This window comes from Drosophila ficusphila, unplaced genomic scaffold, assembly GCF_018152265.1.
Source record: "Drosophila ficusphila isolate 14025-0441.05 unplaced genomic scaffold, ASM1815226v1 contig_414, whole genome shotgun sequence".
NCBI classification, from domain to species: Eukaryota; Metazoa; Arthropoda; class Insecta; order Diptera; family Drosophilidae; genus Drosophila; species Drosophila ficusphila.
The window spans coordinates 4,802,214-4,824,477 of NW_025064328.1; the positions used below are offsets into that span (position 1 = coordinate 4,802,214).

The 22,264-nt window shown below is 44.0% G+C and overlaps 2 protein-coding genes across 2 annotated transcripts; both read left to right on the forward strand.

Annotated features, from left to right (window-relative positions):
- Nucleotides 1-1,229: 1,229 nt before the first annotated feature.
- LOC108087630 (paired box pox-neuro protein) lies at nucleotides 1,230-9,942 on the forward strand. Its single transcript, XM_017185087.2, has 5 exons — nucleotides 1,230-1,616; nucleotides 4,866-5,439; nucleotides 6,094-6,234; nucleotides 6,302-6,381; nucleotides 8,626-9,942. Exons 2-5 carry the CDS (start codon nucleotides 5,427-5,429, stop codon nucleotides 9,676-9,678), a joined length of 1,287 nt encoding a protein of 428 aa, XP_017040576.2. The 5' UTR covers nucleotides 1,230-1,616; nucleotides 4,866-5,426; the 3' UTR covers nucleotides 9,679-9,942.
- A 5,889-nt stretch (nucleotides 9,943-15,831) lies between these two features.
- LOC108087629 (duodenase-1) lies at nucleotides 15,832-18,204 on the forward strand. Its single transcript, XM_017185086.2, has 7 exons — nucleotides 15,832-16,345; nucleotides 16,405-16,450; nucleotides 16,508-16,671; nucleotides 16,914-17,423; nucleotides 17,484-17,532; nucleotides 17,591-17,718; nucleotides 17,779-18,204. The coding sequence occupies exons 1-7, from the start codon at nucleotides 16,156-16,158 to the stop codon at nucleotides 18,138-18,140; spliced, it is 1,449 nt and encodes a 482-aa protein (XP_017040575.1). The 5' UTR covers nucleotides 15,832-16,155; the 3' UTR covers nucleotides 18,141-18,204.
- The last annotated feature ends 4,060 nt before the right edge of the window (nucleotides 18,205-22,264 follow it).

A 22,264-nucleotide genomic window follows, 5' to 3' on the forward strand; every position in this document is an offset into this window, starting at 1 on the left:
GGGAGTTTGTTCAGTGGGCGGGCAAGGACGAACCGTAGCTGTGGCTGTTTCGCCAGGGTAACGGCTATGCAGTGTCACAATGCGGATGTGGATGGATCCGTGGAGTGGGAATGCTTTCGCTGCTCTGTCCATTAGATTGCAGGAGGAGTGCTTCAGGGGAAGGGGAAGGGGAAGGGGAAGGAGGAAGGGGCAGATGGAGAGCGTGAGCGTTTGCGTGCTGCGTTGCCTCCGCCGATTGGCCGGAACGCGGCTGCAACGGCAACGGCAAAAAGCAACGGCAACGGCTGCGGAAACCGCTACGGATGAGGCTACGCTCTGCCGCAACGCTCTCTGCCCGAAACTCATCGACCATCGACTACCCCTAAAGCGTTTTTCCAAGCGGAGGCGGGCTGCACGGACGTCATGCATACGCACTGTGGGACAAAAGCGTAAAGGAAGGATCTTAATTGAATTTTATATTATATTATCCCGCAATAATAACTGATAAGATAGTACAGAGCATCCAATCTTGTCTAACCAGGAAGTTTCTGAAAACAAATTTCATAACTAAATTATTAATCTGCATTTTGTGTATATTAATGTGTTTAATTTATAAGAGATTTCTGAGGAAAAAGACGTCATAGCTTCTGTGAGTTATAATTAGATGACTGGGAATTTACCAATACATACTAGATAACCTTAAACTTAAACTTTAATGTTAGGTGTATGTATGTATTATCTATTTTAGCGAAGTAACGAAAAAACGGTAAGCCATACAAAATAACCTTTTTTTTCATAGATGCATTAACGTTTTGCAAGCATTTAATAACCGGTCAACCGTGGACCTGACCCACTAACCTCTGCGAACCACTGTGCCCGTGTCGCTTTCGCTCCCAGAGGACGTGTCACCTGGCCCCCTCTCTTCGCTTCCCCTCTCCACTCCTTCGCACTCCAGCCAATGGCAGTTGAGCAACCGAACAGCGGGCAACGCATGCGCAGTGAAGCGGCCCTCCGATTGGTCGACTTGGATTGGCGGTGGGCCAAATGGGGCTGGAACTGCGTCGAACGCCGCAGCCGTGAAAAACCGGTTAGACCAGAAAAACGGTGTATCGGCGAGTCCGTGAACGAGTGTGTCGATGTGTGCGGAGCGGCTTTCGCATGTGTGTGAGTGAGCGGCGGGTTGGCGGTGTCGCTTTGGACCGCTCTGCCCGACGGCGCCTCAGTTGAATTCGTTGGCTGATGGACCGCGGGCGAGGCACGAAGCCAACTCCACTACCACTGCCACTACCATTGCCACTTCCACACGAGAATTACCTGCCACTTCCACCAAATTTATCGTATCGATGCGCCGGCCCGCGATTCGCGTGCAGTTAGTCGAATTTTTGACGGTCGAGTGACAAGGTGCGTCGCGTCGCAAACTCCCAACAAATAACTCCCTAAAAAACATAATATAAAAAAAGTACCGAAGAAGATACTTTAGCCGTCGCGCCTCTGAACTGAATAATCAATCGTATCCGCGGGATAAGCCCACTGTGCGAAAAGTGTTGTGCCCAAGTGCTCAAAGGATCGGATCCAGTTGTTGCCAATCTTGTGGATAGTCGGCGCTCACTGGCCGAATCCAGTGCCTAAAGATTGAGGTGAGAACCCTTTTGGATCCCAGATTCAAAGAAGCTTTTATCCGTGAGATTTATTAAGTCTCCTCGTGTGAAATCTCAAATTGGCTGCAAGAACTAGTGACATTTTATTTTAAAAACAACAAGGGAAACAAAACAACGGAATATTAAAAGATAGATAGATTTTTTATATACATAGTAATCCTATTTCTAAAGACATATCTGGTCTTACAACATATCAAATAACAAATATTAACTATCTCGTCTTTAAAAGAGAAAAAATTAGCAATTTAAATTGCTTACATTTTATAAATCAAATGAATTCGAACTAATGCCTCTTCAGAAACTTCATACATTTAAATGACTGATTTTTAACCCAACGCTTTGTTAAATCATTGCAAAATGCCTTTAGCCTATATCTACTCCGATTTTCCGGCAGATGTGTTATCTATTTCAAGACTAGATAAGCTAAAATGCTAAATTGCACTCGCTGCACTTGAACTTGGCCAAACGACACACACTTTGGCTTTTGGGTGCAGAATATTTCAATCAGCATTATCCACCGAAACCGCTGTATGGTTTCAACACTTGACAAAAGCCAACGACGATGACTTATCGGCGACTTAATTAAGACCTCGCCGCATCGATCGACCGACCTGCCCATAATGACCACCATAAACGATCGTAATCAATTTGTTTGCGCATAATTTGCTTTCTCAACAACTAAATCATTAAATCGAGTCGCTGCCGAGCAGGTTGCGGCATTTTCTGAAAGGCTTTAATAACGATATTTGCTTATCGTGTTCGATACATCGGTCTCAGGTCTAAAGTCCCCTCCCCCTCCCCATTCCCCTTCCCCTACTCCACCCCTTTATTTTACCATATAGCCGATCGGTCGGCTTATTTCTTAATGAACGACGATCTGATCTAACGGATCGGAACGGAACGAGGCGATCTCCATTCAAGCGGCGGCGTTAGTTTCGGCCCAGATGAGTTCGACCAATATTCATATTGTGAATGGAGTGAATGAAGATGCCACCGGATGGCCCCTCGAATTTGCAATGCAAAACTTCGGCCAATTGAACTTCCGCCGGAGCGAGTTATAAGTCACAATAAATCGAATCGATCGAATCGATCGTTTTGCAGATCGGCAGTGTTATTTTAGTTTTCCCACGAGTCTGCGGCGAGCGACAAAAGTCAAAAATCGTATGCTAATTAATTCTTTGTCATGCCGTCTTTTCTGGCTGCCATTATGGCTCATTGATTTTTTTTTTTTTTGGGAGCTTTCTAAGCCAACGAGCCGCCGGACAACTTACTTAAGCGTGGTCCAGAAAGACCAAGGCAGCCTAATCATATTCAAATGGTGAAGCGTACGTTTTATTATAATTTTTTTATTTTAATTAGCGGCTGTTAATGCCCCGGTTCGATCTGGCCGATCGTTTCGTCCGGCAATCGATCGCCATATATCCATCCGCGGGGGGTAACCAAAAACAAAAAACCCAAGAAAAAATAAAGGGGAGAGGGTCCACGATCCGCTTTTAAATCCAAAACAGAAGCTCGGCCAACCTGTCGGTTCCACTTTCGGTAATCGCACGAATTTAAATTATTGTATGTTTAACTAATTTCTATCGGTCTTTATGTCTGTTCCGCTTGACATGTGCACCGAGCTAATTGAGACTTACGAGTGGAACTCGGAGGAGAAATCGGTAGCAGTTGAGGGAGATATATACATATTGTCTGCCCCAAAAAACCTGAAAGCCCGAGATTAGCCACAACTCTATATATAACTCGCAATTAAGCCCAAAGATCATTTTAAAAATAAAACTTGTTGACGCTCTGGAAAAAGCTTTGCTTCACGTTTACATTTTATAAGTTTCGGTTTAGGGTTTAGGGGAATTTTTTACACTTCGGTTTAAGTACCACATTTTGGAGATTTTTTTTATCAATTTAAACTGGAAAATAACGAGATTTTTTAAAATGGCTTTAATCTTATATACTATATGCTGTAGAATTCATGTGTTATTATATGTAATCCTTAATTTTTGAGGAATGGATAAAACCTATGAAGTTCCAAAACCAGCTCGATCCCAGCTAATTTCTAGGGGTTAACTCTTGGCCGGAACCATTTAGTTGTGACTGCTCACGGGTTTGGATTGGGCCAAAAGCAATCCAGCGAAATGGTCGAGCAGCACGCCAGCGGGGAAATTAACCCTTTCATTGCGGCCAAATTGAATTCGAGCGGAATGTCTATTTCACTTTCGACAAAGCCGATGGAATGGAATCCTTATCGCACTCTCGGCCAAAACTTGGCCCCGGGCCAACTGCGAACTTTATGGCCTTAACGGCCAGCACGAGTTTCCCGTTCGCGGTGAGTGGTAACCCGAAAAAAAAAAAAAAAAAAAAAACCGAGACTGAAACTCAGACTCAGACTAAAACTGAAGAGAGCCGAAAAAAACCTAATGAACAACTTAATTTCAAGTTCTTTTCCCGTTCTGTTCGGTTTTTTTTTTTTTGTCGAAGGGGGAGTGTGTGGTGCGTGCGGTGGTTCGGTGGCTTAACACGCGCATTTCGGTGGTTTTACGAGCTGAAAAGTGGGGAAAAGGACTCCGGGCTCGGCAATTAAATCTAATGTGAATTCCATAATAACATGGCCATGACAAAGTGTGGACCCTCGACGGCCACTGGCAGTTACAGTTTTTGATTTATACGGTTCTTCAGCGCGTTTTCATGCCTCCTGACAACCCAGCGACAGGCCCAAATCCTGCCAAAACCAAAAACCAAAAAAAACAAGGCTAAAAAGGGAGTTGTTAATAGGGAAAACAGGAAGCGGAAACCACCGGCGGCCAGTCGGTGGTGCTGAAAGCCCATTTGCATATCTCTCGGCACTCGGTTGCATATTTAACGAAATGAGCAATTGGCCAAAATTCATTTTAATTGTTGGTCCTGGCATTTGCATACTTCATATACTTCATATACCCTATACTCTATAGTTAGGTTTCTTCGGAGAGTTGGGTTTCTCTGGCCGAAATGGTTGGGGTGGGGAAACCTTTTCGATAATGGGCCAGCAGTTCACGCTGCGCCGGGAATGTGCCTGATAAGCAGCTAATTTGAGATACTCCCTGGTAACTGCTCACTGGCAACTGGCAACTGCTAACTGGTCAGTGGTAACTGGTCACTGGACATGGCCATTGAGCACATAAACCACTGCACATTAAACTCTCGCAGCCGCGTAGTTTTATAAAATAATTAAGTTTTATGTATTTTCCTTACTAGATTTTCACTGCTGAGCTCGGTTCGGTTCGCTTTTGGGTTTTGGATTTTGGATCGGATCGGATCGGTTCTGGACGGGCCTGGAGACGCCGTCCGAATTCGTGGAAGCCGTAAAAAGTCATCGGGGAGTGGGCCGCCAGCCATCCAGTCACCCAGCCATCCAGCATCAGTTCGAGCATCAGAATCAGCCGTTGGGAGAGTCTCAAAAGCGAGCATCCTAATAGCCCGGCGACCACGACGACATCCATCAAATCGTTTTTATGACGTTCTTGCTTGAAATTTGATTAAAATTCAGCGATTAACTAAGCAGTCGCGGCAGTCGGCAGCAACGGGACGAAAGACAAACTACAAAAAACAAAATACAAAAAACGAGAGAAACAAACAAGCAACAAGCAACAGCAAATAAACCAAACCAAAATACTTTACGGAGGCTAAAAGACAGCGAGCGACTACCGATCGAATCGGAATAGGAATCGGATCGTATCGCATCGAATTGAATCACTTTCGGACTGGATTGGATTGGTTTGGCTTGGATTGAATTGAATTGTTGATCACATTTCAGCCATGCCGCATACAGGTGAGTCCCGCTAATGAACTCTGGGGGGAAATTAAACGAAAGCGCCAGATGCGATCACTGCATTCCCCATCCCTATCCCCTCCCCCATTTCCCTCTCCACTTTTCTACCCAAGATTTCCTATTCAGCCACGGTTATTACTGGCGCACTTTTGCCGCCTGCGTTTACGATCGCCAGTTGGCCGGGAAAAGTCGGAGAGGCGGGAAGAGATTAGCCAAGTCAATAGGGCGGCTATTTTGCCAAACTACGGCTATTTGGCCCAGACGCGTGTGCAAATTGTAAATCTTCCCGGTTTTGTTTGTTCGCTTTACTGAGAAGCTTAGGAGCTTAGGTTTATTGCCTTAAAAGTTTAGTATTTGCTTGGTAAATCTTTACTCTGAAAGTAAAAATAATTAAACTGAAACTAGAGATTTTGAGTACTGTACGGATAGGTAAAAAACATATGGAAATCATTTTCTTGGAGCTATGAATATTTAAACGTACATATGTTAATCCTGAAGGAGGAGGTTAATGAAGGAGGAAACAGATTTTAAGAATTCAGCTCCAGGATCTATATATTTCTCCTTAACTTTATTAGCTTAACTCTGGCCAAAGTTTTCGATTAAAAAATGTACTAAGTTTTAAATATATATTTATTTTACCTATCATATTTCTAGGACAAGCTGGTGTCAACCAACTGGGAGGAGTGTTTGTGAATGGACGTCCTTTGCCGGATTGTGTACGTCGGCGAATCGTGGATTTGGCTTTATGCGGAGTGCGGCCCTGTGATATATCCCGCCAGCTCTTGGTTTCCCATGGTAAGTCCACTAAAGTCTTCAGACTCAACTTGTAATTGTAACCTCATCTTTGGTTATCCTCCGACAGGCTGCGTATCCAAAATCCTGACGCGCTTCTACGAAACGGGATCCATTCGACCTGGTTCCATTGGCGGCAGCAAGACCAAGGTAAGTGGGCTCCTAAAAGGCACTCCCAAATGGGATGGGGGATGGTAACCAGATCTGGGGGACGGGAAAACCACATGTGGTCCGCTGTGGTGCATGAAATCAACAAACGATTATATAAAAATCAAACGCACAGCAGTAAATCCATAAAGTATCACAGATACACGGAAACAGATAGTCCAGATAAGCATTGTAACCGGCAGCTAGTTTACATGTTCGCCCACTTCGATGACAGCTTTTATGGTCGTGTGGGAGTGGCAGGTGGGCGGTGGGAGGAGAAAGGAGTAGGAGGTGGGATATAGGAGGTGGAATACAGGAGGAGGTTGAAGGGGGAGGGAGACGTGGGCGTTCGAGTGGAGAGACCGCAGCAAATCAATCTCGCCTGGCCGAGGATGATAAACTGGGAAGTGGGCTACCAACCTGGCTGGCTGGCTGGCATCGGAATCGGGATCACCTGTGCGGTTCGCACGCCCAATCAAGTGTGGCTGCTACCGTTTAAGCCTCTGCTCGCTTCACGGCCCCAAAAAGGTGACGACAATGCCACGATTGCGAAGGGTTGTGCAATCAGCCACGCGATAACACCGAATCACGACCCAAACACACCATAGTTAACGCACAGGAACAGTTACTCCACTCAGAGATATATATTTTAAACTGGGTTAATTATTAGGATTTTAGCGCATATTAACTATAGGAATTATAATACAGGCATTAGTTGTTTTAAGTCTCTTTGAATTTAAAATCAAAATATATTAGTATGTACCTATATGATACAAATTGCTATTAGGATCATTTTTTACAAAAACGAAAACAATTTCGCATAATTTGGTTAGGAGCCGACTTCTATGTTAAACTGGAGACATTCAAAATTATTACAAATTAATTAACATAAATTTATTTAAATTACCCTAAAAGTTTCATAGTGTTTTTCATTCATTTTTCTTCTTCAGGGATATATTTTTATTTTTCGACCCTCGAAAGCACCCTTTCCACTTCGATTCCCCCCTCGACTATTCAAACAATTGCTCAGGTGCGATGTTTGCCGACGGAACAGAACGCCTAATTAACGGTAGTTGCAACGCCCACCAAGTGCACCGTGTACCCGGTAGCTGCCCACCCCACCGATTACCCACCCGCTTACATGGTGATTCAATAAGCGCTCTGCACTCGCTCGAACAAAACGCGCATTTAACACCTACGCTGGGTCAATAAAGAACTTGCCCCCGCCCACTTTTGCCCCCCCTACCACAATATATACATATATATTGGGTAAAAAGGGGGAAAGGGAGGGGGAAAGAGGGGAAGGAGGGGCAAGGACAACGGTTACAAAGAGTGAGCGCGCGTGTAGATTTCCGATAAGATCTGGCATGCAAGCTTACTGCTCTGACCCCTCGAATCCCCCTGCCCCTTCCGCCCATGGCTATGTCCATTCCCATCGATAAACCCCCTTAAGCGTATTTATGAATTTTTAATGAATTGCCGCGTCACACGTGAAATTTGGGCGCCAGCCTGAAAAGTAGGAAGGTCCTTAGAAATTCTCGGACAAATTAACATATGCAAAAGCAGGACTATACATACATACATGCTATACATACACATTACACCTTTGTGGCTCCGATGCAAATCTCCGCGAGAACATGACAGCTCAAAAGGGGGCGTGGCTTTACATTTTTGCAATTGTTGCAAGTGCGCTTTGGTTTAGTTTGCTGCACAATTGAATTTCACGGTAATTAATCGTGGGTCAACTAAAAGGGGAAACCAGAGACACCTGACCATATGAGGGTTAAATGTAGGCAGCTAAGGGTTACGTTACCACTTTATCAAGCAATATCTGTGAAAGATTCGGTTGTCACGCAAAGGTTTTTAGTTTCATGGTAAACGTTTTTATGTTTCAAGAAATAAAACAGTTATTTTAGTTTAGCTTAAGGGATTTTTAAATGGGTCATATGCATGTTCTTGAAACATTGTGTTATAAATCCCTTTACATTAATTACGTTCATTGCCGTACTAAAGATAAACTAATGAACAAATTATAACATTAAATTCATTCTGAAATTTTTGGATTGCTTGAAATTGTAAAAAGGAATTACTTTCTAATCTTTTTATGGATCTTATAAAAATTCTTGTTTGGGAACTTTCGAATACTTCGATTATACTTTTCATATAACAAGTATATTTTAACTTTTTTAAAGTTCTCTATAGTTCTTCGAATATTTGTTAATTTTACCCCATTGTTTTTCTTTCCAGCAAGTGGCCACGCCCACCGTGGTGAAGAAGATCATCCGTCTGAAGGAGGAGAACAGCGGGATGTTCGCGTGGGAGATCCGCGAGCAGCTGCAGCAGCAGCGGGTCTGCGACCCCAGCTCCGTGCCCTCGATCAGCTCCATCAACCGGATTCTGCGGAACAGTGGTCTCTGGACGGACGAGATGACCTCCAGTCAGCAGAACGCAGCAGCGGCGGCGGCGGCAGCAGCGGCTCACCAAGCGGCCGGCGGCCCACCGAATGGCTACGGACCCCAGGCCCCGCGCCCTCCGCCTGCACCGCAGGTTTCCGTGGCCCCGCCCACTCCCTCGGCCACGCCCACCGTAGGAGGACGTTACGCCAAGCCGCCGGCGCTGATGATGAGTTCCGTGGGCGAGATGCCCATCAAGCCCGCTCCCAAAATGCCGCCCACTTTGGGCCACGGCCACAATCACGGCCTGAACCCCAGTGTTTCTGGCCTGGATCTGAGCTACTCCGCGCTGCACAAGCACTGGCTGTGGAACCCCTCGCTGCTCTACTACACCCAGGCGCACATCCAGGCGCAGGCGGCGGCTTCTGGTGGCCAGTTCCTTCCCTATGCCGGTGGCTATCTGCCCCACGCGATGGCTGCCGCCGCAGCATCCTCCACCTCCGGATTGGGTGGCTTCACTAAGTCGGAGAGCTCCATCGATTTGTCGACTCCAGGAGCAGCGGGCGATGCCCTCAGCGACTGCGACTCCGGCAAGTCCTCTCCAGCGGCGCTCTCACTTACAGCAGGTGGGGGAAATGGATCGGGATCGGCTCCAGAGGCTTCGCCAGGATCGGCTCTTAGCCACAGTCGGAAGAGGAATCCCTACTCCATCGAGGAGCTGCTCAAGAAGCCGGAAAAGCGACTCCGACTCAGCAGCAATAGGCTGGAGTGCTTGGAGTCCAGTTCCTGCGAAAGTAGCCAAGACAGTCCGGCTCCACCGGCACTGGAAATCCCCGAGGACGAGGATCCCGCCGAGGGCGAGGAGGAGCAGGAGGAGGAGGACTGCAGCGTGGAGGTGGTCAACTGAATTCCCCTGAATATTCCTATCTCTCCAATGTCCCAGTTTTGATCTGTGTATATATAGCATTTTAGTTTAATCCTAAACTCCCCTGAAACCAGAACCCAATGAAACTAAAGATGAACCGTTCTTATTTAAACGATCTAACTATTTTTCATTCCTAAACTGGATCTCTACTAGCGAGTTTTTAAAATGTAATTGTACTATTTTACGGTTCACAATAAGTTGCTTTGGATATGGTGATCAGGGGTGATAATTATAATTAAATATTTAAATAAAACAACCCAAGTATTTATGCTGAATATATAAAGAGATTTGTAATTGGGAATTGGGAAAGTTGGAGATCATTTACTTAAATGTAAAGTATTTTTAGGTTCAACAATTGTATTGATTGCATTTCTTGGTAAGAGTTTATTGTAATTTGTAGAAGGTTTTCATTTAGATTATCGATGTTAAAAGAGGGTTTAATGCAATGCCAAATATTTTAAGCCTAAGCAACTGATAAAATGTGGTGAAATTTTCTGCCTGTAAGCTCGTGTAATTCGCTGCGAGATACCTATTTAAATGATGATAAATGAAGTGTTTTCCAACGGCGCGCCGGTGGTCGTCTTCTTCGGCGGCTTCTTCCTCTTAATTAACTTGCGCGCCAATGAAGTGTCAACAAGTGTGTTGGCACTTGCCACCGATGAGGGGGAACGAGGAGGTGTTGAGGTGTGTGGTGTGGCGAAATTACAGGATGTCTGACACGACCATAACTATCGATCGCCGGCGGCTTCGAAGGGGTCCCCAGAAAGAGGCGACAATGGTTGCCAACTGCGAATGCGAATGCTGCAGCGAGTGCAACTGCAACTGCCACTGCAACTGCTGAAGCAACTGCGAAGTGCGAAAATGGCATTGGAATCGGTGGCATGGTGGTATTGTGGCATGGTGTGGCGGCAGGCAATGTGAGCGGAATTTTAAAGCAGGTGCCTGGGGAGCACAGGACACCGCCATTCCCGGCGAAGGTGTGAAGTGGCCAGAAACTTTCCCAAGACCGCGGCCACCTCACCGCCGCAGCTACTCTGAATATGCCAACAATAAATCAGTGGCTAAAAATAATTGCCGCGACAATTGCGCGCGGTTAAATTATGCAAAGCGAGCAAAAAGCATTGGATGCGAGTAAAAACCTAAAAGCCGCTGCCATAATTGTATCACGTGCATCCTGGCCAAAGCCCTGCCACCAGATCACAGCTCCCATCTTCAAGCTCCCAGCTCTCAGATCTCAGCTCCATAGCTCCACTTCATAAACAATGCTAAAAGGCGTTGAGGATGCGCGCAAGGAAACTGACGGCGAGGAATGCAGAGTCGGCGGAATACGCCGCGAAATCGGCACAAGAAGCCTCCTGATCATGGCCAGATTGGAATGCCCTGGCATGACTATGACTGACAGCCACCGGGAGCAGCTCACAAAAACTGCACACTGAGAGAAAATCAATCAGCTCAGTTCAATATTAATATCTTTAGCAAATTAAAGAAACCCTTAAACCTTTAAAACCAATATGTAACAAACTATTCACTCGCATATCATTAAAATTGTTAGGAATTTATTAATGTTGTTGATAAAAACTCTATTAAAATTTTAACAAATATAAAATATATTAAATATTTGCTTCGTAAGTCAAAGATAAGTATTGCAAACAGAGTACATTTTTTCTCTGTGCAACAAAGGAAAGACGAAGGGCTCTGGATCGGCGATGATGATGATCGCTGATCGTAGCGACGATCCCGCTCGGGCGACACTTTTAGGCCAGGCCAGGATTGGAATCAGAATCGGGAATTGGAATCGGAATCGGGATCGGCATCGGGATCTCGGGATCGGCCGCGACAGAATATTTTTATACGCTCGCGCTCGAAATATCAATGAGGTTTGCAGCAGGCAGATAGACGCGTTTTTGCTTGGCGCATTTGGCGCGGCAAAAAACGCGCGCGCCGCTCGCGTTTGGATTTCGCGCTCGCTTTTGGCCTTTTTTGCTGGCCAGCTCGCTGTTCGCTCCTCTTGTTAGCCAGCAAGCTGGTGGAGCAGGAGGAGCTGAAGCCCCAGAAGCCGGAGAAGAGCTGGCATGGATTGTTGCAATGTTTCGTCGCGCTGCTTGCGTTTGATTTGTGTTTTTGGTTTTTGCCCCAGCTCGCTTTTGCGTTTTCGGCATAAATCAAAATCCAGTTGGGGCATTGGAAATTGGACGAGGATGAGGATGAGGACGAAGACGAGGACGAGGACGCTTATGCGGAATGGGACACAAGATGTCGTCGTGGACGTTGCCGATGCGAGGCCCTTCCGCGCGACAGATATTATGGCAGAAAATTTATTTTATGGCGGTAATGGTGTTATGTTTTACGCGATTAGCAGATCCAAATGTTTGACATTGCGGCGACATCGGGCTGGGAATGGAATCGCAACGCGGATTTGACCATCTGAAAGGTTGGCAGTGGAATTGGTATTGTTATTGGCAATGGTCACTGTGATCGCTGACAGCAGCATGCACCGTAATTAATGGCGTTCAATTACGGCTAAGCTGTTTGGATTATGGAGATGGAAATGGAAAGCTGGATGGAGTACCTCTGCCAATCAATTTAATATTAATTGAGTTTAAGTATACGTTTTATATTTGGTCATTAATCCATTACAGGATAAACTACCTAAGGAAATTATTTTCTGCTTTTAAATCAGTGTTTTTACTTTTACAACATGTATGGAAAACATTTTGAACCATTTAAGTGCTTATGTTTTAATAACATCTTATAAACGGACTTATCATTAATTAAACTGAATAGGCCCATTTAAAATTGATTTACCAATAATTTACGTATTTCTAATGAAGGGTCATATATCATCATTATTACATGTTAAGTTAATCTAATGATTTCCACTGAAGCTGTGTGAAAGGTTGGATAAAACTGTCACCAGGTTTTATTAATCCCCGTCTTCCGTTAAACTTGACTTCCTCCACCTGTTTCCACCTGGAAATTGGGGGTCCAGAGCTTCCGCTTTCTAGGCCAGAACCTCTAGCCCAAAGAGGCAGCCAAAAAAAGAGACGTGACCCAACGTCACTCGGGGTTTTCTCCGTTTTTCTGTCCTGGTGCCTTTGGCATTTGGCTTCTTCTGCCTGGCGTTGGGACATCGCATCGTCTGGGTTTTTTTTTAGTGCCGCACTGCCTTGTTAAGTGAAGCAATTTTTTATGGTTAATTTCCTAAAGGTGCACTTAAATGCACCTCGGGGTCCGGGGTTGGGTGACTTGGACTCCTCGCAATCGCACCGTCGGTGCTCCTCGGTTCGGGGCCCAAATACAAATCTTGGGCCGCCCTTGCCTCACTGGTTGCCTCACTTGTCAACGCGTCTCGAGATTGATTTCTCTGTTTTGTCTCCGGCAGTGGGCACAATTAAACCGTAAAAAAGCGGCTGCCGGGGAAGGGGTTAATTGGCGGTGGCAACAGAAGCAGTTATGTTCTCATTTAGAACGCTCCCGACAACAGGTTAGGACCCAATGTGAACTAATAAAAGATTGAAACGTTTCGAGACCATTAAATTGTGGGTTTTGAGCGCGTTTCGGATTCGGAATGGGAATAGGAATAGGAATCAGAATCTGAATCGGAATATCCATCGCAGTGGGAATGGGAAATGGAGTTGGAAATAGAAATGGAAATGGAATCGACGTTGGACAGTAGCAACTGTGTGACATTTACATAATTAACATTTATTGTTGCCATTGATTGGGGCCGCAGGGGCGGAAATGGAAATCAAGTGGCCCTGGGTGTGAACCGGACGAATTCGAGAGATCTTTCGCAAACGAGTCGATCGATCGACCGTTGGCCAGGTCGAAGCCAACGAGCCAATGACCCTTCGGTGGTCCAGCGACCGACTGTGCGGCAATAAAAGTCGAGTTAACAACTTACAGGAGCCAAACACGCCACACGTTGATGGATATCTCCGCAGCGACTCCCTGCGCGGTTCTCCTTGAGCAGCGGTTCCACTTTGGCTTCTTTTCAGTCAAAATCTGTCTGTCTTGGCCCACTCGAAAATATTGCTAAGGGACAGGATTTGAAGTAAAGCTGGATTTTAGCGGATGCAAAGGGATACAAAAATCACAATACTCATACAGAATGAAGATAAGGTTGTTACAGTTTGGTATTTCCGGAAATAAAAAATGTAAAAAAAAAAAGACAGCGAATCTTAAGATGCAAAAGGTATAAATACATTAGGGTATAAGCAATTAAGAAAAAGAACGATTTAGAAGAAAGCATATCGGGAAATTAAAATGAAATCAAGGAGTTCTATATTAACACTTTTTACTCAGCTAGAAATTCTATGGTTAAATTATTTTGTTATTCTAAAAAGTTAACTCTGGCGTTAAAGTTAGTTTCGACTTATATTTTTTGGCATGACTGGCTCCGAGGTGCCAACAGCTCTGTCCTGAATCGCAGGTTCCCATTCCCGTTGTCTTACATCCTCGCGAGCTGGGACATCGCACCATCGCCCGCTGGGCCGCCGAAGTGGCTATCTTCCTCAGATAAAAGCGAGCCCCCGGAGGGATAAGTCCCGAATCCGAGTCCGAATCTCAGCTCCTCCTCCGCTGGGCGAAGCAGTTAATTGGGAGCCGGTGTTACGACACTCTTATCGCCGAATGCGCGTCGACCCCAACTGGCGGTCCATTAAAGCTGTTTTCCATGGTTAAGGTTATCCATCGATTGAGTTGGTGAACTGGCAAACTGGGTAAGTGGCTAACTGGTGAGCTGGCAAGCTGGGCAGCTGCGGAGCGGCATCCTAATTGGCAGTGGAGCGGAGAACGGACATTCCATCAAATGCGGATCGGATCGGAAGCGCTGCGAATCGGGCGAAATGCGCATACTTCCGCATTTCGTAGTTCGCCCTCCGCTCCGCCGATTCACCTGCCAGTCAGCCAGCTTGGCGCGTTCTGGCCACATTAGCACGGACAGCCCGCATTATCCTTGGCCGTCATTAGTTGTCGGCTCGGCAATTACGCCACTCAATTGTCTTTGACTTGCACAGGATCTCGGCGCAGGATCAGCAGCACCTTACCCATCCAATTCTGGTTCCTGTTGCCTTCACTCTGCGGTAATGGAATTATAATTATAGCCTTTTCCCTCCGCCGCTGATGTTGTCAGTGGGCACGAGTTGGCCAGAGCTTCTGCTTTAGTTTCGATGTCAAGCTGGGGAACGGTTCTCAGTTTTCAACCTGCAGTTTGGTGACTGTCGCCACATTAAGTGGCCAAATTGTTTGTGTCCGTTATTGCCAAGTCCTCAGGGGCACGTGCCCGGCACTCAGTGTTCATCATCCTTTTAGTCATTTGGAAACGCTTGCAGTAACAAAAGCAAGAGGAAGGAGTATATATTTAAAAACCTATATTTACTTCACCAAAGAAGTTAGTTGTTGTGAAGTTAAAGATGAAGTCAGTGCAAGCTAAGTGGAATTTTGTGCCGTGTTGTTTTTCGTGTAGTTTTATAGCAGCTGTTACTTTAGTAAGTTAATTGATTTTCCAAAAGTTATTCGACGAGAATGTGATACCAGCCATCCAAAATCAGTTGTAATACCATTCATTAATTTACTTTGCTTTCGGAATATATATTGTTTTACTATCAGCTGTGAGTCCGAAACAAACATTCCCGAAGGAGTTGTAAAGTCCTTGCCAAAGGATTCCTTTAAAACATAGCAATAACCAGTTTGGTAGTTTTCGGCTCAGAATATTAAAAACTTCTTTTATCTACACGCACATAAGAAACGTCAAATGTTTTTACATACGTATAAAGCGCCACCTATACAACCTTAACAAAATTGCCGATAGCCACGTAAGGCTGCTACGTAGTCCTTAAGTGATTTAGATTTTAAAATAACCGCACCACTATTACGTCGTGGAGTCATCGATTTGTGCGACATACCGATGACGAGTCTGTGATTAGCTCGGTGTTTCCCAAACTTGTCGGGACCGCGACCCATCTACACAAAAAATTGCAAGATCTACATATATGGCTATTAGTACTTACCAAAAATCTACCCGCGACCCACCAGTGGGTCGCGACCCACACTTAGGGAAAACTGGAGTAGCTTATTTTTTTTTAAATTTTAACTTACGGTTTGTACGGTTAATGGTTATTGGCTTAAAACCAGCACTTGAAAGCCTAAACTGCTAATGTTCGGCTCGCCGAAGCTAGCTTCCTTTCTTGTTTTATTATAAACGAGAAAAATACGATGTCAAACTAATAAATCTTTTAAATTTTTATTTTATGAAAACAATACCGTTATTAAAAGTTGTTGTTGGATTTCATTATCGCAATACATTTTAGTTTGTTTTATAAATATAAATATCCGCTATATAAATATGTATCCGCTTATCGCTGAATTTCTGGTTTCTGGGCTCTCCATGATTAATTTATGTGATTTCTTAGAACGAACAGCCATGTTTAGTACTAAAGCGTTGTTTCGCGTGGAAGGATGGATGGTCTGCTCTCATTTATGTTGACCTTGTTGGTTCTGAGCCACAAGGGACAATCCCAGCTTCTTGACGACAAATGCCATGGAGCGGTGAACTCCAATTCGCGTGCTCCTCTGACCGAAACGCCTTGGATGGCGAGTGTTTATAATAAGACAGATTTTCTTTGCGGAGGAACACTAGTTCACAAACGTTGGTATAAATCCATTTAACAAAGATATTCCCGGAAATAATGTGTCAACCTATTTTAGTCTTCGTCTTGACGGCAGCGCATTGCATAGTTCAAAATCCTGAACTGTAAGTAGAATCCCTTTTATAAACCCAAAACAGAACTGACCCTTTATTCTGGTTTAGATTCGTGCGTTTGGGCCAGACTCAAAAATCTTGTACTTCATTCCAATGCAATAGCGTCGAACAGAACGGAGTTGCCTTGGCTATACCCCATAATGATTTCGATCCTAGGCACTTCACCAACGATATTGCTCTGCTGAGACTGCGAGGAGAAGTCAACTACAATGGTAACTCAATAGATAAGAAATTCGTTCCAAAACAACAACAGATAAAACTAGTTCCGAGTTTTATAAGATTATTATAATAAGATCTATTATTATAAGATCTTTCTGTCTAAATTGTAAAACCATAATGGAATGGTCAAACCTCTAAAGGGTTTTGAAATACTTTCACGCAACTTTAAAAAAAAACCGAGCTTGTTTGTTTGTTTATCATTCCTTTAGTAATCCATATCTTTCCTAACCCGCAGCATACATCCGTCCGATCTGCATAATGCTGGATGATATGGTTGTATCAGCAGGAGTGCCATTCTTTTCTGCCTGGCGTCAAACAAGGAGGGATTTACCAGTTCAAGAACTTCAAGCAGTTAATCTTACCCATTGGAACCAGTACGTGTGCCTTAGAAATGGAAGGAACATACAAGACGGAAATCAGATATGTGCCGGAATACCAGAACAATACTCCTGTATGGGACCTGCTGGTGGTCCGTTGGCGGTCAAACTCCCACTGGCCCAGAAAAGATTGACTGTTCAATTCGGGATAGTGAGAGCCGGGCACGAATTGTGCAACACTGTTGGGGTGTACACCGATGTCACGGCCTACAAAAACTGGATACATAACACTGTGCGTGATTTCGAAATGAAAGGCGATCCTGTCTTGTACGACGAGTGTAATAGCAACTGGACCGACGACGTGATTGTCCGTCTATGGGAGATATCACTGTTGCAGAACTCTGTGAAGGGCGCGCTAATCACAAACCGTAAGTATTAACTGGAATTCCAAAAACTGCGCTAATATGTTGGTTTTCCGAATTCAAAAGGTTTTGTTATGACTGTGGCAAGTGCTTTTCGCTCGGATTCCGCTCTAGTGTAAGTAGTAAGGTTGATAAAAAAATATCATGATTCAATTATTTTATTATGCATTCAGAAAGGTGGAAACAAAATACCAGAAGACTCTTGACGTCGAATCGATCCGCAGGCATCCCAAGTTTGCACCAGGATCGTTGAAAAATAATATTGCTTTGATCAAACTAGCTCAGGAAGTGCCGAACCAAGGTGAGTTCGCCTCAGTATTTATTATCTCATTACTCTCAATAATAAGCCTACTACTTACAGATCTTATGAAACCAATATGCATTGTTCTGAACCCAACGCTTCCACGAAGATTGGCGGCGCTTGCCAATTTGGAGACTCCCAATTTTAGGGGGGTTCAGAAAGTCGATTTAAAAACAGTCGATCGTTCTACTTGCTCGCAAATAATTGGAGGATCTCTGGAATCCAGTCAGTTCTGTGTTGAAAAACCTCGAGGTGTTTACTACGAGACTCCTGGCTTAATCGTGGGAACATTTCAAGATATCGGCGGCGTCGTTAAGTATCTTATTTTTGGCATATTAAGCTTCAATAGAAACAGCGTATTAGTTTTCACAAACATTCAAAGCTACGCTGACTGGATAATAGACACTGTTTATGGCACTTAAAATATATTTTTAGTAATAATGTGATTATGAGAAAATACGACAATAAAATTGATAAGAACCGAAATGTTAAAGTTTAGTCACATTAATCACAAAAGCTGGAAATTATATATACCAGTATTTCCCAAAGTGTGGGTCGCGACCCACTGGTGGGTCGCGGGTAGATTTTTTGTGAGTACTAATTGTCATATAGATCTTGCAATTTTTTGTGTAGGTGGGTCGCGGTCCCGACAAGTTTGGGAAATACTGATATATACAATATATTTCAAACTTTTGCTTTCTGAAAGAATTAATATTTTCCTAACTTTCTACCTACTCCGAAAAACTCGCGCGTACAAACCTTTTATTGCTGTCTGCTAGGTGGCGCTGCTGTAGAGTAAGCCTAATGTAAAAATTTAGCTAATGTAATATACGGCTACACATAGTTACACATTTTTACGTCGATTCAACGTTTGCTGTGGCGCCACTGTGCATCAGTGATTCAAAAAAAAAAAAAAAAAAAAAAGAATAATGATAAGTTTTTTGTTTAACTCATAATAAATACGTGGAAAGACTTTTTGGCGTGGCTTTGAGCGAAGTCAAGTTCACAAAATGTATATATCCATTCATTCGCAATTTATCGGCCAGCTGCTGGTATTTTATGGCTTATTCCCAGCCAAACTATTTATTTACAAACTCATTAAATTGTAACCCCAAGTGTGTCCCGCACTGGATTATTTAGCTGGCACCACATCCTTCCTTTCGTCCGCCGCACATCCTCTACGCAATTACGCGAATGCCGACAGCGCATGCGTGACATTTTCAAGATGACTGCGCGTTGTCGTTTCCTCCGCCTCGATTCCCATTCTAAGTTTGTCTTTGGGTTTTAAGCGCGATCTGTGGACTGATCAAACAAAATAGCTGTCGAATGATTTACGGCCGCTTTCGCGTGCATTAGCCAAACTCATGGGGCCAGCACTTTTGGTTTCTGTTTGTTCTTTTCACCTCCGATCCGAGGGAAAGGGGTCTCCTCTTGGCCCGCTTCTCGCTCTTGGTTAATATCTCTGCAAAAGGGCCCGAAAGCAGGCGTTTCTGCAAGGCGGCAACCGGTTTTTGACCAACTGCGCAGTTTGATCGTTTTTTTTTTTTTTTGGAGGAACTGCATTTGGCTGTATTGCTACTCTCTCATAAAAGGGATAACACGAATTGGCAACATGTTCGCAAACTAAAAACCACGAAATGGAGTGATACATTTAATTGCTTGTTAAAAATACAAGTTATATAAAGAAAAGGTTCTGTTTACTTGCATGCGATTAAATATTTTAAAAAGGGTTCATCCTATATCATACAAATAATCTGGCTATAAGAGTGTCTCAAAACGGATCGTTAACGGTTTTTGTTTTGGCGCTAAAAGGGAAATTCAGTCAGCGGCGGCGAGTGAACTTTTTGCCCGGCCAGAATCGGGGTGTTGTGTTGTTTTGGGTTGTGTAGCCGTCACCCAGATTATCAGGAAACTGGAGGAACCAGTTTCGGTGCGATGTGGCATGCAACCTAAATATAGAATCGCACTGCAACAAAATAAAGCGCGCGGTGTGCTGGATATTAGCCTAACCAAATTATTGATCCCGGCCAGAAATCCGATTCCTTCCTCCGCCCGAAAAGACCAACATCACACGCTGCGGAACTGTTAGCTGAAATTGCGCCTGTTGTTTGTTTATGTTTGCGTTGCTTTTTCGGCTTTTCGGGCCTTATCTTATCAGCAAGTGCCGCACACGAGTGGTTCACACAGATACGCCGGCACACACACACGCACAGATGCATTTGCGCACCTTTTGCTTTTCGCTTACCTGTTGATTGAGCGACAAACAGAGCGGCAGAGAGCGCCGAGTGCCAGTGTGTGAATGAGCGGAGTATCTGTGTGAGGCGGAGCGACTCCAAACAAGCGTCGTCGTATTCGTCTTCGAGATCCCAGACCTCATTCGCTCGAACGCAACGATCGCGCGCGGTTGTCTCGCCCAGCAGAAAGATATATATTTAAAGATATATAACGTATGAACAGAAGAGCTACAGTTCTCAACGCGAAGTACTCGAAAATATCCAGAAACAGAAACAGAAACAAAAACAGAAAAGAAAAAGAAACCGAATCAGAAACAGAAACAACTCTCCCGGTCGCTTTTCATTTTCGCAGAGAGATTTTCAGCGATTCCAACAAGTGCGAGTGAAGTGTAAGTGTCTTGGCCAGTTTCTTGGCTTGTTTGCCTCCTGCCAAAAAGTTTTTTTTTGGTTTGAATCGAGCCGTGAAGAGCCGGTTTCGAGCCACAGGGCTCGCGAGTGATTCACTGGTCCAAAAGTTTGACCGTTGTTGACTCAGCATCCCCGAAAATCGAAGACAGATTCAAGCAATTAACCCCTTAACAAAAAAAAAAAAAGCAAAAGTGTTAACCGCAAGTTATTGTGTAACTAACCGTTGTCACCGTTGTCGTTAAAAGCGAAAAAGATCGTCGAGATGCGGTCTTTAAACTTAATTGCCTCCGTATCTCAATTGTTCGGGATCTAAATCGGCTGGCAGAAAGTCGTAAACAACAAAACCGCTGGAACATCGCTGCTCGATTTAGTGGTTCTCGATTGAATCGCGAACAGCGCCAGATTCTTTAATATTATTTTTACCACTCAACATGATTTAATTAAAAAGCCGAAATTGTTTTTTCGGCCCGAGATAGACGGCGGGCGGCTTTATTATTATTTGCTATTTGTTTACTTGTTTGCCGCTCTTGTTTAACTCGCCTGAGCTTTTTATGCCGTGAGTGATGTGAGTTGTGATGCGTTGTAGACACAAATACGCGCTGGTATAAAACATCCAAATATTATATTATATTATACACATTTATCCGCATAGTCGGCCATGGTTCGTGCATTATTTTTTGTGGATTGTTTGCCTCGATTCGATTCAATTCGTCTCGTTTCATTTCGCTGCTTGATTGAGCACATCAGCGCTGGCAAAAACATATTCGCGTTTATTTTTGTAAGCGCAGCGCTATGGCAACATTTTTAACATATTAATATTTTATGGCTCACTTTTCGTGCACTCGAAATTAAATTTTTGTGGAAATTTCGTTTTACCCGGTGGATTCTTTAAAGGCAACCTTCGATCTCCGAAAATGTTTTGCTTCAAAGGGTATGGGGAATGATTAATGGATTATTTGGAAACCTATAATGGATCGGATGATCATAGCTCCGATGGAGTCACCACCGCTGATTCACGTACTCAGGATCTTTTGTGACCCAAATTGCCCAGACTTTCCGGGCTTGTTGTTGTTTTCATTATTCGGGGTAAACTTATTTGCGATCCAAAGAAAAACAGATCACGGGTAATAGTTCACCAGCAGAAAATGAGTAGCAGCAGCCGAAAGCACCTGCAGTTGTTCATAACTTCAAAGAAATGTGGCAAAAGTGCGTTTCATAATCGTATAAGATATTTTGAAATCTTAGAAATATTAAGGAGAAATTCAAAAAGTATCAAGTAGTAAAGAAAGAGTTTTAAGGGAATTATGATAGTTCCCAAGTTCTGAATTGCTTACTATCAAACCCAAACTATGATTAACATATATACATACATATATGAATACTCAGTTCTTAATAAAAAATATTTCCGTTTTAAAAAATAATTAATTTATTATTTAAAATAAAAAACATTTATTTAATTGTTTGTAAACTACTTAATTATGTGTTGTTATCGGATTACTAAAAGTAAAGCACCGAAACGGACTGCTTGCACATCGGCATTTAGCTGGCTGCGCCGTTAAAAGCTCAAAAACGAAAACAAAATACAAACAATTAGCCAAATAACAAAATACATCCCAAGCCAAGAAGAACAACAAAAACTTTGGCCACAAAAGCCAGACAGACATTGGCAGCCGTCGACGTCGCCGTCTGGCGTTTGGCGTTTGTAGCTTTGCCGCTCGTCGGAATCGGTTGGGAATTGAGAACCAGCCAGTGTCTATATAGCTGCTATATAGCTGGCTGCCCGATGCCGCCTCTCGCACGGCCCAAAAGCAGCGACGCCGACGGCGACGGAAGCAGCGACGCGAGCGATGTGGTTGAAAAGATTTTTGTATTCGAAAAACGGCACAAAATGCACATAAAAATTT

Excerpts from the sequence above, each read along its gene's own strand:
- LOC108087630 (XM_017185087.2), top strand. Across the intron at positions 6,235-6,301 it reads CCAGCTCTTGGTTTCCCATG|GCTGCGTATCCAAAATCCTG; the intron begins GTAAGTCCACTA and ends ATCCTCCGACAG. Across the intron at positions 6,382-8,625 it reads TTGGCGGCAGCAAGACCAAG|CAAGTGGCCACGCCCACCGT; the intron begins GTAAGTGGGCTC and ends TTTTCTTTCCAG.
- LOC108087629 (XM_017185086.2), top strand. The coding sequence starts at position 16,156 with ATGGATGGTCTGCTCTCATTTATGTTGACCTTGTTGGTTCTGAGCCAC. Across the intron at positions 16,451-16,507 it reads ATAGTTCAAAATCCTGAACT|ATTCGTGCGTTTGGGCCAGA; the intron begins GTAAGTAGAATC and ends ATTCTGGTTTAG. Across the intron at positions 16,672-16,913 it reads AGGAGAAGTCAACTACAATG|CATACATCCGTCCGATCTGC; the intron begins GTAACTCAATAG and ends CCTAACCCGCAG.